Raw genomic sequence first — 15,498 nt, 5'->3', positions numbered from 1 at the left:
TTTGCGACCCCCATGGACTGCAGCCCTTCCCTGCCCTTCACCATCTCCTGGAGCCTGCTCCACTGAGTTGGTGAAGCCATCCAACCATCTCATCCTCTGTCGTCCCCTTCTCCTGTCTTCAATCTTTGCCAGCATCGGGTTCTTTTCTAACTCTAACTACTTCATGTAGTTAGAGTCAAATCATTTACCTTTTAGAAAAATAAAGATACTACTGTCATGTCAACACCAATAATTTACAACATGCTAAACTGAAGCAAAATATTTTAGCTTGAAGGTTCTTTGATTTATGAATTTTTATAATTTTAACCCAACTCAAATGGCTCATTGTTTCTATTATTTCTAAGTTGGAACACCCTTATGCTTTACTAAAGGGTTATTCATAGATGTTTTTGGTTCTTTCCTGGGTGATGTTTTGAACTTAGAAACTGATGATGACATATGTTTTAAAAAGTCCCATATTGCTTATGTCTGAATCAGCAGTAGACATATACCTACACATATCTAATTTCCTCTGCAGTCTTGTTTGCTCATTCTACAGGTTTTCAGATTTCCCAGTGATTCGTCAGCTTGTTAGAACCATTTGTACACACTAGCTCAGCCTCATTGTGTTAAAGGTGTCATTTGAAACCACAAACCACTTCACCAGAAGGCCTGTTAAAATGAATTTTAACAATTAATCTGAGATAAGGACTTGTGTTGACAAGAAGCTTGCCAACAAATTTCCATGCGATGACACGTCCTAATCACTGTATGAAACCACTCCTCTCTGAATGATAGCCTATAGGCAAGAAATTTGATGATTTTTCTAAGGAATTGATTTCTACTTTAATCTGAGGAAATTTTATTTATTCCCCTGAGAAAATTATGAAGTGTGCAACAGCATGTTCTCATTAACCTTTCTGTGTTTTATTTTTTGCACTGAAAAATGCAAATAAATGAAATGAAATAAGAAATTAATAACCTATTAAAGCTGTTTGATGGTAAGCATAATTTTTAAAGTTGAAAAATGGTGACATTGATTTTTATTGTTTATTAAAAATGTTTCTTTGTGGAGGAGAGAATGTTGTAATCACCCCAAGAAAAAGGCTCTGATCTTATTCTTTCCTTCATCTTCATAGTGACTAGTGATGTATCCTGCATTGTTGATGCCCAGTGTTCACTGATTTAATAACTCAAAAATTCTAGTTTAAGATGGTGCCATTTCTAGATATAAATGAAGATCTATAAATACAGTTAGCCTACTTTATTCTTTTCACCCACTTTCAAACATTAAATATCACTTGTTTTTAAATTTCTTGTTCAAGGACTTATTTTTTATTATTTAATGTGATTTTATAAAAATGTATTGGTAAAAACAAATGCTTTCTACTGAACTGATTTCCTATAAACTTAATAGATGAATCAAATTTTTGGATGATTTTCATTTACTCTCAAAATAAAATGTTGTACATGGAAGAGGCTTAGAATGAATTATTATTTTGCATTGCTGATTGAGCCTAAATCAAATCTTGAGTTCATAGGAAATAATCTACTGTAGGGATCTATTTGGCTCTATTTTGGATAAAAGCATAATAAAATTCCCTCAAGTGGCTGGCTACATTTGATAGGTTTTTCTGGTTTTCTCTGAGGTACTGGTTAATATAGATTATAGCACTTTATTTTAAGAATATCCCTTCCCTTCTCACCCTAATCTGTATTCATGCTCCTTCTGTTTGTCTTAGTGTGTTTCTGACTTAAGCTTCTCTCTGACTCTTGGTCGCTTAAACTAACTTGCACTTTCAACAATTTGATCAATCCGAAAATCATGGCCCATATTGCTCTATCCATTTACATCTACAAAGAATCAAAGACGGCATTCTGATTTCATAGTATTAAATGTGTGAAGTTCTAAAAGGAATAATAGACTAGAGGCCCCTACAGGACTGTTTTGTGGAGTCATTGGACCAAAGGTACTTCTATTGTTTAAACTTGAAAATCAAGACACTTTAGAGTCCTAGCTTTCCTGAGCCCTCCCAGAGCTTTGGGAACCAAGCATCTCTGGGAAAATATCTGAGAATGGAGAGAGTAGAGGTCATATTCCATGGCAGGTAAAAACATGACGTCTTCAACTGGATGGCCGGGATTCAAATGCCAAGTAGTAGTGTTTTATTAACCATATCACCTTAAATGAGTATTTGACTTCTGCGTGTCTTGGATTATTTGTTTGTAAAGTGAAAACAAGTACCTTCCAACAGTACCTACTTCATAAGGCTGTTAAGAGATAACACCTTTTAAGTCTAGCCTGCAGTAATCCCTCAGTATGCTAGCCATTATATTGTATTCCAATATACTGTATTCTAACACGTCCTTCTATTTGTGCCTGGACCTGTAGGGAATTTGTGCAAGGCTCCATGTTGGTTGAGAGGTCACACCAGTGCTTTTAAATTCCAACCACAGCACTCAATCCTGTGATGAGTCTCTAAGCCTGGTTCTGGTCCAATTCTGTGACCTTTGGGTATACATAATATTTACCTCTTAGGTGCTCTGGAAAAAAATGAAGTTTAAAACTCACCAGGTTATAAACATTCTGGAAACAAGACTAGGTTTCTCTTTATGAAAGTAAGTGTACTGTCTTGATAGTCTTATCAGAAAAAGCAAAAGCAGTCACTCTCCTGCAAAGGGGAACATTTTTTTGCCAAGTGAAGTGAAATTTTTACTCCCTGTTTCTTCCCACAATAGCCATAAATATGCTGAGGCCGTTATTTTGCAAGATGGTTTTTGAGACCCTACTGAAAGGAGAGAAGCCCTCATATTATATTTCCCTCAAATTCTACCACAAACCACACTTCTTGGGAGGAAAAAAAAAAAAAAGTTGCCATGTAAGCATGTTTACCTTTAACTGACTAGGAAGTTGAAACTTGTCCATAATTGATGACTCACCACCATAGGCCTATAAAAGTAAAGGTACTTGTCTGGGAAAAGGCAGCTGCCTCCAGGCGCGATCATCCAAGATGCACCCAAGGGTCCTGGCTGGCTTCCTCTTCTTCAGCTGGACGGCTTGTTGGTCCCTGCCCCTTCCCAGTGATGGAGATTCTGAAGACTTGTCTGAGGAAGACTTCCAGTTTGCAGAGGTAGAGTATTTTAACAATTCCAGTGATGTGATATGTCTCATAAATGCCCTTCTCTTTAAAAGAGGGTCGTTTTGCTCTCTTTTTTTAGAACTACCTGAAATCGTACTACTATCCTCAGAATCCTGCTGGAATCCTGAAGAAAAGTGCAGCAAGCTCTGTGATTGACAGGCTTAGAGAAATGCAGTCATTTTTCGGCTTAGAGGTGACTGGCAGACTTGATGATAACACCTTAGATATCATGAAAAAACCAAGATGTGGGGTCCCTGATGTGGGTGAATACAATGTTTTTCCTCGAACTCTCAAGTGGTCCAACATGAACTTAACCTACAGGTAAATCATAGACTCTTCTTTCTTTAATATTTGCTGCTTTTTGTAGTATCGAATGTCTAATTTTCAGCACAAGCTACAGATGACAGAACATGTGTGGCCCCATTGTTTCCAGTAGGCCTTAGATTTTAAACTGGAAATTAAGTAGGTCTAGGAGTGACTTTGGGCTTCCCTGGTGGCTCAGGTGGTAAAGAATCCACCTGCAATGCAGAGGACCTGGGTTAGATCCCTGGGTTGGGAAGATCCTCTGGAGGAGGGCATGGCAACCCACTCTAGTATTCCTGCCTGGAGAATCCCCATGGACAGAGGTGCCTGGAAGGCTACGGTCTTGAGGGTTGCAAAGAGTCAGACCCAACTTAGCGATTAAGCACAGAGCATACACAGAGAGACAGGAGTAACTTTAATACTGTTGATGAGAATATCTTATAATAGCTATTATATAGTATTATTACATTCAGCCAGCATTATTTTTATTGCAAAACTAAATATATTTCTTTCAGCTATAAAATCAAAATAGAAGAGTAGTTTCAAGAAAATTTGAAAATGTAACAGTCATATTTATTATAAAAGTGCTAAAAGTGGAGAGTTTCACTCTCTCATGAACTTTACAGAACTATTTCATTTCTTTAGACCATAGTGATACAAAACTTTTAGCATGGCAGCCATATAAGTTTTAGTAAACATCTAAATACTTTAAATTTAAGATGTCAAATATTTGGAGATACTCAAGTATCTAATCAAATTCTCCATGGCATTGTATGTCTTTGTATGTATGTCTCTATATGACATCATAATTAATAAGTTATTTGAAACAATGGACCTCTAGTAGAACTTTTAGAGAAGCCATTGCATTTTGAGTTGAAAAGCAGTACTCCAAGAAAATATATTCTAAAAGAGTTTTCACTTTTCAAAAATTTGATTCAAGCTTTTTCTGTTAAATAGAATTGTAAATTACACACCTGATCTGACTCATTCTGAAGTGGAAAAGGCCTTCAGAAAAGCCTTCAAGGTGTGGTCTGATGTGACACCTCTGAATTTTACCAGAATTCACAACGGCACTGCTGATATCATGATCTCTTTTGGAACTAAAGGTAATGACGCAGAATAATTTTTAAACATTTTTATATTCTACTATTGGCTCCATTATTTTATTCCTTCTTTTAGTTATTCATTAGTTTTTACAGAATCCAACAAAAACTCACCAAGCACCTGGGCTAGGCACTACTGGTATAATTAGATTCCTAACTCTTGCTTTTGTGTGTAGAGCATGGCGACTTCTACCCATTTGATGGACCCTCTGGCCTGTTGGCTCACGCTTTCCCTCCTGGACCAAATTACGGAGGAGATGCTCATTTTGATGATGATGAAACCTGGACAAGTAGTTCCAAAGGTAATATTTCTTATAAAGCTATACTCTAAATTATATTTGGTACTTGATTATATTTTCCAAAAAAGTTTAATAAGTATAATAATCTTCTACTTAGTTTCTACAAATGGCATTTCTACAAGCCAATATGAAACATTAAAAATGAGCAAAATCTACTTAGTCTAGTGGCTTGAGGGATACTAGCTAACTCTGAAATAGGATCAAAATGGCTTTCTGTTAACCAAGGTGTTATTACTGTGGATTACTTCTGACATATGAAGAAGTATGGTTTATTACAAATATAAATCTAAAAACTATTAGGGCTAAATATGTAGATCATAAATAAGTTGGATATGAGTTGAAATAGATTTTTCCTTTGTAGAAATATTAATGGCACAAATCCAGTCATATTTCTATTCTCTGTTATATAATTACTTCTTTAGACTTATCTATTCCACTGATTTTTACAAATACCACTCTGCAAATCAATATAGTTTCTTACTTCAGAAAGTCTGAGACAAACCAGATTAAAATGTATTTGCAAAAGCAAAATGAAACTGTTGAGAGAATTCAGTCAGTAGTTGAATCTTCAAGGCTCAAAAAAATTGAGAATGCTAATTTAGGCATAAAAGCCAAATTATTTCAACTAGGACTTAATTTTGGAGCTATATGGACTCTTAATTGTGATAATTAGAGGGTAGTCCTCAAAAATATCTGGTCTTTATTATTCATTTAAAAATAGAAATTATTTTTCCAAAAAGTAAACCTGGGCCTTGAATAATCAATGTCTCAATGCCTATGCTGCCAATTTGTCTTTGGAGGGAAAGGTGGGAGTTTCCATATTTAAAGTCTGAATATTTCACAGATAAGGATGGTTTTGGGAAAAAGGAGCAACACCTAGTATTGTTAAGACATAGCCACAGTAAACCTCAGTTTTTAGTTCCTATGTAAATTCTGGGTTTGAAATGTTCAATTGAAATGAATGACCATCCTGCAATCTGCACAATTCGCTAAGTTGGTCACATATTTTCTTCATGTACAGGCTATGATAGCAAAGGGTATTTAAGGTCAAACTGAAACCACTGGCTCCAGCTTTCATGTGTTTTTTTCTCTCAGCATTTTATTTTTTTCCAATTTAAAATACCAGAAGCATCAAAAATTTGTGGGAAGAATGACTGGAGGAAATAATGTAAGCACAGAGACACAGTAGTCTTTGCCAGTAGAGGAAGGTTGGCCAATCGTGTCTAGAGTTTTTGCGTCTTTAAATTCTAGAGTATAGAGAGATACTGGAAAGGAGCATTTGGTAGGAATTTGTTCCCAAGTAGATTCTTGGAGACTGTATTTAGTGCATTCTCTATGCTTGGTCATCATACCTTTGATTGCTGGCTCCTATTTAGATGATTTTCTAGGCAGCACCCTAGATATGTATCACCCTGTTTTTCCCCCATGCATGTCCATTTAAGGTCATCACTCTCTACTTTTCCCACTGACATGAGAAAGCAAGGGGCAAATCAGGATTACTACTGTCTTCACAATAAAACCTTATTGATCACTAATCAATCTGTTGATGATCGGTGTAGGCAGCTGTAATTAAAGGGTTACCAAATTATTTACAATGATTAAATCAACGTTTTAAATCTTCCTTTAAGCAACTGAATATTAACTTTAAAAACTGAGTCAAATAGGCAAGGAGAAATGACGACATAATAACTAGAGGAAGAAAAGAGCATTTATTCTGTGCATCGGTCACTGGAGGACTTTTTTCTCAGTTCCTTTGTTTCCTTACAGGCTACAACTTGTTTCTTGTTGCTGCCCATGAGTTTGGCCATTCCTTAGGTCTGGACCACTCCAAGGACCCAGGAGCACTCATGTTTCCCATCTACACCTACACTGGCAAAAGCCACTTTATGCTTCCTGATGATGATGTCCAAGGGATTCAGTCTCTCTATGGTAACTACTGATAAATCAGCTTGACAGCAGAAGACATAACACATTTATTTTCTAAATTATTAATGAATCTACCATTAACAATATTACTGTCCTGGTTTTGTTAGTAACACATGGAGAAGCATGCTCAGTTTTTCTTTAGATATCAGTCTACCTGCTCAAGTAGAAAATATTCCATTCCCCAAAGTTTTTGTAGAATGTATCTCCTTGTATTTGTATTTTATACATTGCAAGGTACATTTGATATCCTGACAATACCTCTGACATAAGAAATGGCAATATTTTATTCTTCATTTGATGAATGAAGAAACTAAGGCTGTAGAGTTTAAATAGTATATCTATAGTAACACAGCTGGGTGAAACACAGCTAGATAGGAACACAGATTTTGGGATAGCTTTCACAGGGAGAAAGTGAGATTTCAACCAGCTTTTATAAATTGTGGGTATTCTTTCAACTACTTCTTTTTATTTACCACAGTAGAAACCATTCAAGTGGCCCGTGGTAGTTTTTAACCAATATCTACAGTGAATATTTGTAAGAATTTCTTCCTTTATTTTCCTTCCAAATTTTCAATAATATTTACAAAATAATTAAACCTCAACCCCAACAAGCAAACATACCTACCATAAATAGAAGTACAGCCATAGTACACAGTCATCAGTGTAAACACTTCTAGAAGATAGAGCTCAGAAAACTGGGTCAGGCCAGCCCCAAGCTATTTTCCCTTCTGGATTGAAATCTACCGCAATAGCTCGTGAGGGCAGAGGCGAGAATTCTGCAGTTTTTACTATTTCTACTGTATCTTGGCTGAGGGACTTAATGACAGAACTAATAGGATATAGGTAGTGGAAAAGAAGTTTAGCATTATTTTATGTCCTGCAACCCTTTTGCACTCATGTGAGCTGGCTGGAAAGTTACCAACAAGCTGCAAGTCATACCAGAGTGGCTGGGGCCTGGCCTTTCACTGAGATGCAGACGCACAGTGATAAACTCTAAAAGCAAGGTGAGCTGATGCTGGCAGCTGGTCAAGTAGGCTCGAGAAAGAGCCCAAAGGAGGGCTCCCACAGAGACGACGTGCCTCCAGAAATGGCTGTGAGCAATGTGTTTCTCAGGAGAAGTCTGAATAGGTTGTGCAAAGCATGGGGAAGTTTTCCCTAAAGTCTCTTGCTCCCCCAGCCCATTTCTATCATCAACCTCAAGAAGGCTAAATTTGGAGCCGAGATGATTCTCAAGGGTCTTTAAAGTTGAAAACATAAGGGAAAGTCCCATAGGCAAGACCGTGGTAGCCCTGGAGGAAGGAGGTGGGATTACAGGTTCTTTGGCGCATTATGTAGGAGGTGGCAGGACCCACTGCCCTCCCTGGATGAAGCCCTTCCTGCTCTCCATTGGTAGGAGCAGGTCATCCTCAGTCACTTCCTTGACTTATTTTATGACTGCAGGTCCAGGAGATGAAGACCCCAACTCTAAACATCCGAAAACACCGGACAAATGCGACCCTTCCTTGTCCCTTGATGCCATTACCAGTCTCCGCGGAGAAACACTGATCTTCAAAGACAGGTACTTTGGTATTATTTTATGAAACCTGCACATAACAAATATTTCTAAAGTCATGTCTGAGATTACCAAAACATCTGGTCAGAATTCCAAAGGAGGTGAAGTTAGTAAAAATAATAGACTTTTGGACAGTTTATTTACATATATAAGATGAAATAAAATAACTGATGGATAAACATTTTACCTTTCAATGAATAATCTTGGCATTGTATAGCTTTCTTTTATGTCTTTGGTTGTAGTTTTTCTTATAAAAATAACCAATTAAATACAGGAATACAATTTATTTATTTAACAAAATATTAATTGAAATCAGTTACTATATTAGTAAGCTGTTTTTCATAATTTCACATCAATTCCTTTTGGTATGGAAAAGCTTTGGTTCTGGTAACATATAAGTATGTTACAGCTTAAATCCATACGTGATGAAAAATGAGATATTAATTTTTAATTTTGATACTGTTTTGATATCCTTATTTGTTCATTTACTGATTAACCCATTGTTTAATTATCTGTTAATTATCTGTATTATTCTCTCATCTGTGATCCAATAGCATTCCTTCCTCTTCTATTATAGCTCCAATTTCATTTTGCTCCAGTATTTTCTCTTGTATCAGATTCCCCAGGCCATGAGATCTTCGGAGCATAATTTGTGTCAGTCATGTTTTCTTTGCAGAGCCCGACACAGTGCCTGGCATATTTGCTTGTCACTTGCAAGATATGCAAAACTGACAAAGAATGATCCCAGCACACAAAGGACCTGGAGCCTTCACAAAGGCTCTGGGAGACTTTTGGACTTCAGTATTTAGGCTGGAGTTAAGACAGAAACAGCTTGTTTAACTGGCGTTTAAGCGGAAGTGGAAATCTTGCCCCTTCACAGGTGGTAGGGAATGGTTACGTCTGGCTTACCTGTGTTGATGTGGAAACAAGTGGCTAGCAGGATAGAAACACTGAACTCAAAGAAATGATGCAAATTCTGTGTTTTACTTTTGTGTCAGATTCTTCTGGCGGCTGCATCCTCAGCAGGTTGAAGCAGAGCTGTTTTTAACAAAATCGTTTTGGCCAGAACTTCCCAACCGTATTGATGCCGCCTATGAGCACCCTTCCCGTGACCTTATCTTCATCTTTAGAGGTAAGATTTCCACCAGCGAAGCTTCACATATGCCTAGAGCAGTCAGCGATGAACTTTAGCTACCAGAGATTTAATAAAATGATCATTGTCAAAAATATATATCTAAATTAAGAATCAAGTATAACAAAATGGAAGCCAGAAAGCACCTGAAACCTTTCTGAAACCAAGTATCCAACTGAAACCAAGTGTCCTCAATCTGACAAGTAAAAGTCTGCATTATTACTCATATCCACTCTTTGTTTCTCTTATTTCCTCTTAAAAATTATTTGTTGAGAAAATGTTATAACAATATACATTTTTAACAATTCAAAAAAATTATCCATAATTCCTCCTTCTGAAAGGTCAATTTATTTTCTCACTTAATTATCTAGTCCCTAATTATATGCAAAACATATATTAAACATTTCCATTCATAGTATGTATGCATTTTAACATTTTACTTGTTCCTTTGACATAGGTTCCCAAATTGCTATTCCAGCTTCATGATCATAATTTGTATTAACTACATAGATCCTACTACTGCTGTTTCTATTGTGTGACTGTTATAATTAACATTATAATGAAGTTACTGTTTAGAGAAGAAGATAGCTTTTGTACCAGTATAAAACTTGAGTTTTCAATCTATTTTCCTGTTCCTACTGTGAGGCTTCTTTCTATAGAAATCTTAATGAATTTTTAACCTAGCTCCAAACTTAATATTCAGAGTTAATAGTCAAACTAATATTCCATTTGCTATGCTTACATTTAGGAAATTAGGATCTTAATTTTTGAAGAATGTTCATACTTTTGTGTTTCTTAAACATGGTGACCACAAACATTGACTAATTTATTAATAAATGTGTAAAATAATTTTCTCTTTGCTAAAGTAAAGGTCTACATATGTGAGTTTTAATAGATTTCCTTGAATAATAAAATGATTCTTTCACTTATTCTAGGCAGAAAATTTTGGGCACTTAGTGGTTATGATATTCTGGAAGATTATCCCAAAAAAATATCTGAACTGGGATTTCCAAAAGATGTTAAAAAGATCAGTGCAGCCCTTCACTTTGAGGATTCAGGGAAGACGCTCTTCTTCTCAGAAAACCAAGTCTGGAGGTAAGGCAACCATGTTTACTCCCCATCGTGCGTCAGAGGGCGAAGTGAGCCTCGAGCATCTCCAGTTGCTTAAAATTATTATCTCATACCTTACTTTAAATGTCAAACCAGTCATTCATTTATGTTCCATGTCAGCTCCTGCAGGTAGCCCCTAAGACAGGCATTTGAAAGCCTCAAGCCTTCTTGAAAAATACACGTGTAATTCTCAACCCTTCTGGGCCACGCTTTTCTTTCTCAGTCATTTGTTGTACTTAAGCCATGGCAAAACTCTCTCTCTTATTTTGACGCGTTCGTTTCATCTTTCTCCTGGATTCTCTTTCTTGTCATCCTCTGCTAATTTCCATGCAAGTTCATCTTCTGTGGCCAGAGGAAACACAAGAATATGTACAGGACAAGACTGAGCGAGAGAAGGCCGCAGTTTCTAGTCTGTTGGTCCAGTGCAGAGGCTGGCCAGGAAGCTGCTAGGTCTATACTTTGCAAAGCCAGACCCTCGTGAAAACCAAGTAGAACTGGACTATCTGAAACATGCATACAGCTTAAGGCGGCATTGACATTGGCAATGTTTGTGAACCCGAGTCAATTCAGAGATGATTATCTCATAGGTATCCAAAACTTGAAATTTTTTAAATGGTAGCTTACTTCCTCTATGCACACACACATGTACACTCATGCATGCATGGTGTACACACACACACTCTTGTATATATCGTCTTTACCTTTTGTCTTCTTATTTGTGATAATGACACTCACAACTTTAAATACGACTATTAAATATTACTGTCTAGGTTCTACCTGGTCTAGTGTTTCTGTCCCTTTATTCTATATGAGGTGTGTGGTTTGGTCAAGATGGACTACTTACCATATCTCAAATGCTTTGTGCTTTTATCTCTTCATAACCTTCCATTATACAATTTTCTTTGCCCAGAGGCCTTTCCCTACATTTATCCTCTTGACATTCTATCTGTTGTTTAAAGTTAATTTGAAATACCATTTTATGTACAGCCCTTCTTGATCACCTCATTCAAAGGCTATCTCCCTTCTCATGTATTTCCCATGACATCTCATGTGTATTCTCTCATGATGTTTAGCCCCTATTGCTTAGTGTTCCAATGTCATCTGTGTATGTCTTAGCCTTCTTGATGGGCCAATGATTCTCAGCCTTTACCTATTGGAACTTACCTCAAGAATATAAAAAACTCTTATCAGTAACTGTAGGAAGAGTGCATCACGAAAGGTCTTTCTCCTAGGTTGATTTCAGAATGTGTTTGGTTGGCTAGAGTGTGAGTATGTGCTGGGGAAGAGGAGTGTGGAATATATAGTTACAGGAGGAGAATTCTGTGCTTCCCACCCTCGCTTTGTTACTACTATTTCCCTCTGTAACTTCCTTGTGTGGAAACTGAGCCTCAAATAGTTTTGTATCCATGACTGCCTTTAGTAAGTTGTCTTACACATAGTGAGAGACAATTGTTCAATCCAGAAATGTATTTATTTGACTCTAAAAATTCTTTCCTAATAACATACTTTTATAACAGATGTACAAATAAAATGGAAAAGAGTTTATAACCATCTTTATAAATATGGCCTTTAGGCAAGTCAAAATACTCACCAGGTATCTACTATATAGTCAGTATTATAATTCTTAATTTTAAGAAACTACCAGATGTTTCAAATGGACTTAAAAATTGGAAACTTTGTCAATTTTGAAAGTTGCCATTATATCCACTGTATTATTTCTAAAGTAATTTACCTAAAACCTACTTAAGAGCTTCTTTTTCTTATTATATAGCTATGATGACACTAACCATGTGATGGATAAAGACTACCCCAGACTCATTGAAGAGGTCTTCCCAGGAATTGGTGATAAAGTAGATGCTGTCTACCAGAAAAATGGTAACTATTTCACTGATCTTAATGGAGAGCTTCTGTAGTCCCTCAGTTGGAACTTAGATTCACTAATAAAAACCTTGCATAATTAAGGGATTACTTACTGTGACTACTTAGTCAGCAGGCAAAAATTAATATGCTTACAATAAACGGGAGCTTAACTTAATGACTGCTAGTTCTATGAATAAAAGATGACATATCTTAAACACGACTTTAAATTTAAAAATATTGAGGGCTTCCCTGGTGGCTCAGATGGTAAAGAATCACCTGCAATGTGGGAGACCTGGGTTCAACCCCTGGATTGGGAAGATCCCCTGGAGGAGGGCATGGCAACCCACTCCAGTATTCTTGCCTGGAGAATCCCAGCGGACCAAAGTGCCTGGCTGGCTACAGTCCATGGGGTTGCAAAGAGTCGGACACGACTGAGCAACTAAGCACAGCACACAAGATGCAAAAAGTATTGCCATAATTAAAATCAGGGATGAATGGGGAGTATTTTATATGTGAAGACAAATAACATCATAAATACAAAATGTTTTTTGCTTTAATTATGGAAAAGGACATTATCTCTAACTTGCAACAAATAACCAATATCAATAACTCAAGCATTTGGGGGCATTCCCTGGAGGCCTAGACTGTGTTTTCACTGCTTGGCATGGCCAAAAAAAATTTCAAACCTCAAAACTGGAACTCATGTCACCACAGCAATTAATTTGAGGTGACATTTTAGGAGCACTAGAAACTTTTATACATTTCCCCCTCTTTAAATTATAAGCAATACATTAAAGTATTAGTGATGTTTATAATGTAGGCATTGAAATGTTTAAAAAAGTGAATCGAACAGATTGAGCTTTTAATGTTAGCTAGAGTAAAACTTTATTTTCAACCTCTGAAATCTCTTTGGTCTTTTTCTTATAGGTTATATCTATTTTTTCAATGGACCCATACAGTTTGAATACAGCATCTGGAGTAACCGTATTGTTCGAGTCATGCCAACAAATTCCTTATTGTGGTGTTAAAAGTGTTTTTAAAATATTGTTATTTAAATCCTGGAAAGCATTTGAGATAATACTTTCAGACATTTGGGGGGTGAGTTATGGGAGAAGGATAGATATCAGGGGAAAGCTTAGTTCTGTGAACGAGCTTCAGTAAGTTATCTTTGACTATTTAGTATCTATACAACTATGCGTGGCTGGAACCACATTGTATTTTAAAATCATGAAATTCATTATCTTGATGAATCACCTAATTTTTGTGTGCTATGTAGAAGTAGTATTTGACAGCATTCCCATCAAAAATGAGATATATGGTGTGCCAAAGAGAGTTACTTAACATATTGTTTATAAGAAAACTTTGCAAAGACATAAAAGCAAACACATTTATCTAATTAATGATTTGTCTTTACTAAATGTTATAAAATAGTATGAAAATCAAATTTGGGGGTAGCATATGACATCCGCACACAAAAATAAACCAAAGGGAAATGTCTGCAGTAAATACATTTTAGACAACTTTCCAAAGAAGTATTTGGATTTTGCACTAAAAATATTTGGCTCTACATGCCCCTCTTTATACAGACAGTAAGGAAACATCACAGTCACTAATGATAGGAGGCAGAGACTAATGGTGAGGACAGAAGATGTGGCCTTTGGATTCTGCTTAATTTTCACTTTTGACAGTGACTCAAAGACTGCTGTCAAAGAAGACAGTTATTCCTTTTCATTTTTGTAGAAGACAAAGTATTAAAATATTTCAGGCATTAAAATATTTCAGGTCTTTCAAAAACATCAAAGTAAACTACAGTTGTTAAGAAAATGATCTAAGGCTGTAGGATCACTTTTTCATAAATCACTTGATTATTTAAAACTAAAAGTAGTGTTTTAATTTATCTAAAATTGTTTTAATTGTCCAGTTTACCTTGGATATATAAGCTGTTTTTGAAAGAAATACTCTAAAATGCATCTTATAAATTGGAAATGTGTATGTTAAAAATCAAAATTATCTAAATTATCTAAAATAAAGAAAACATGGTCCTTTTGAAGAATATAATTATTCCTTTTTTCTCCTTTTTTCCTCCTTTAATCCTTCATAACTTTTGACAGTGCCTTTCACTTGGTACTTGTTGAATATATAAGTGACCTTGATGGGAAGAACCATTGTATTGAGAGATCATGTTCATAAAAATTCAGGCAAAGAAAAAAAAGTGTACTGTATATGCAGCATGTATTAGGAAGTGTTCATGTTGTTTGTAATAAAAAGATATTTTCAACAGACATTGGTATATGGTATGTTTTTGTCTTTTGGTATAATTTTATATATAATTATATAATATATTTTATATATATTATATAATTTGTTATAATTTTTTTTCAAAGAATGTCTATTTAAATTATTCCTTTTTCTAACCATATGTTTCTTGATGAATGTAGCTCATTATTGGTTTTTGTTTGTTTGTTTCTTTGGTTTGTATAAAGACCCTAAATTCAAATCTAGTGTCAATTGTACCAGGTTTTGCTAGCTCAATTTCTGGTCGAGTTTGGCTGGCCTGGCGCTGATGGGCCCCTCTTCTGAGCCAGCTGCCCTAGACTGAGCCCACGGGGCCCTCAGTCTCTTTGCCGAGAGCGTTCCTTGGTCACGAGGAGGAGAGGGCAGCAGGTCTAAGTCAGGAAGGCCGGGTCCTGATGCTGCCTCTGTGCATCACTTCAGGCGGCTCCTTTGATCTGTTTGGGCTTTACTTTCCTGCTGTGTGAAGTGAGAGGCTTAGCCGCTCTGGGGAAACATGGGGAAACAGGGAACTCTAGTAAGGAGGATGAACAGAATCCAGGAAGCTCAGTGCACTGAGCGTGAATACTGGTTTTCTCTGTTTTCTTGAGCACTGTTCATTCCCAAACATTTAATAAGCACCTGTTCAATGTCGGGCACCTAAGATGCTGAGATAAATTAGAAAAATTTGGTCTCGATCTCTAAAGAGTTTCTATCCTACCATGGAAACAATGCAATTAGAATTGAGTAGATTAAGTGCCTTTTCAAGGGAGCAGTGGCCACCTGCTCTGAGTGCAGAGAAGACTGTCCTTTCCTCCCTCCC

At 36.4% G+C, this 15,498-nt stretch overlaps 1 protein-coding gene across 1 annotated transcript; it reads left to right on the top strand.

The window, feature by feature from the left end:
* Positions 1-2,940: 2,940 nt before the first annotated feature.
* MMP13 (matrix metallopeptidase 13) lies at positions 2,941-14,677 on the top strand. Its single transcript, XM_065944034.1, has 10 exons — positions 2,941-3,110; positions 3,199-3,440; positions 4,380-4,528; positions 4,702-4,827; positions 6,592-6,753; positions 8,191-8,308; positions 9,301-9,434; positions 10,370-10,529; positions 12,316-12,419; positions 13,332-14,677. Exons 1-10 carry the CDS (start codon positions 2,991-2,993, stop codon positions 13,430-13,432), a joined length of 1,416 nt encoding a protein of 471 aa, XP_065800106.1. The 5' UTR covers positions 2,941-2,990; the 3' UTR covers positions 13,433-14,677.
* The last annotated feature ends 821 nt before the right edge of the window (positions 14,678-15,498 follow it).

This window comes from Muntiacus reevesi, chromosome 9, assembly GCF_963930625.1.
Source record: "Muntiacus reevesi chromosome 9, mMunRee1.1, whole genome shotgun sequence".
Lineage (NCBI taxonomy): Eukaryota > Metazoa > Chordata > Mammalia > Artiodactyla > Cervidae > Muntiacus > Muntiacus reevesi.
The sequence above is the reverse complement of the archived record's forward strand: the minus strand, read 5'-3'. Positions and strand labels throughout refer to the sequence as shown.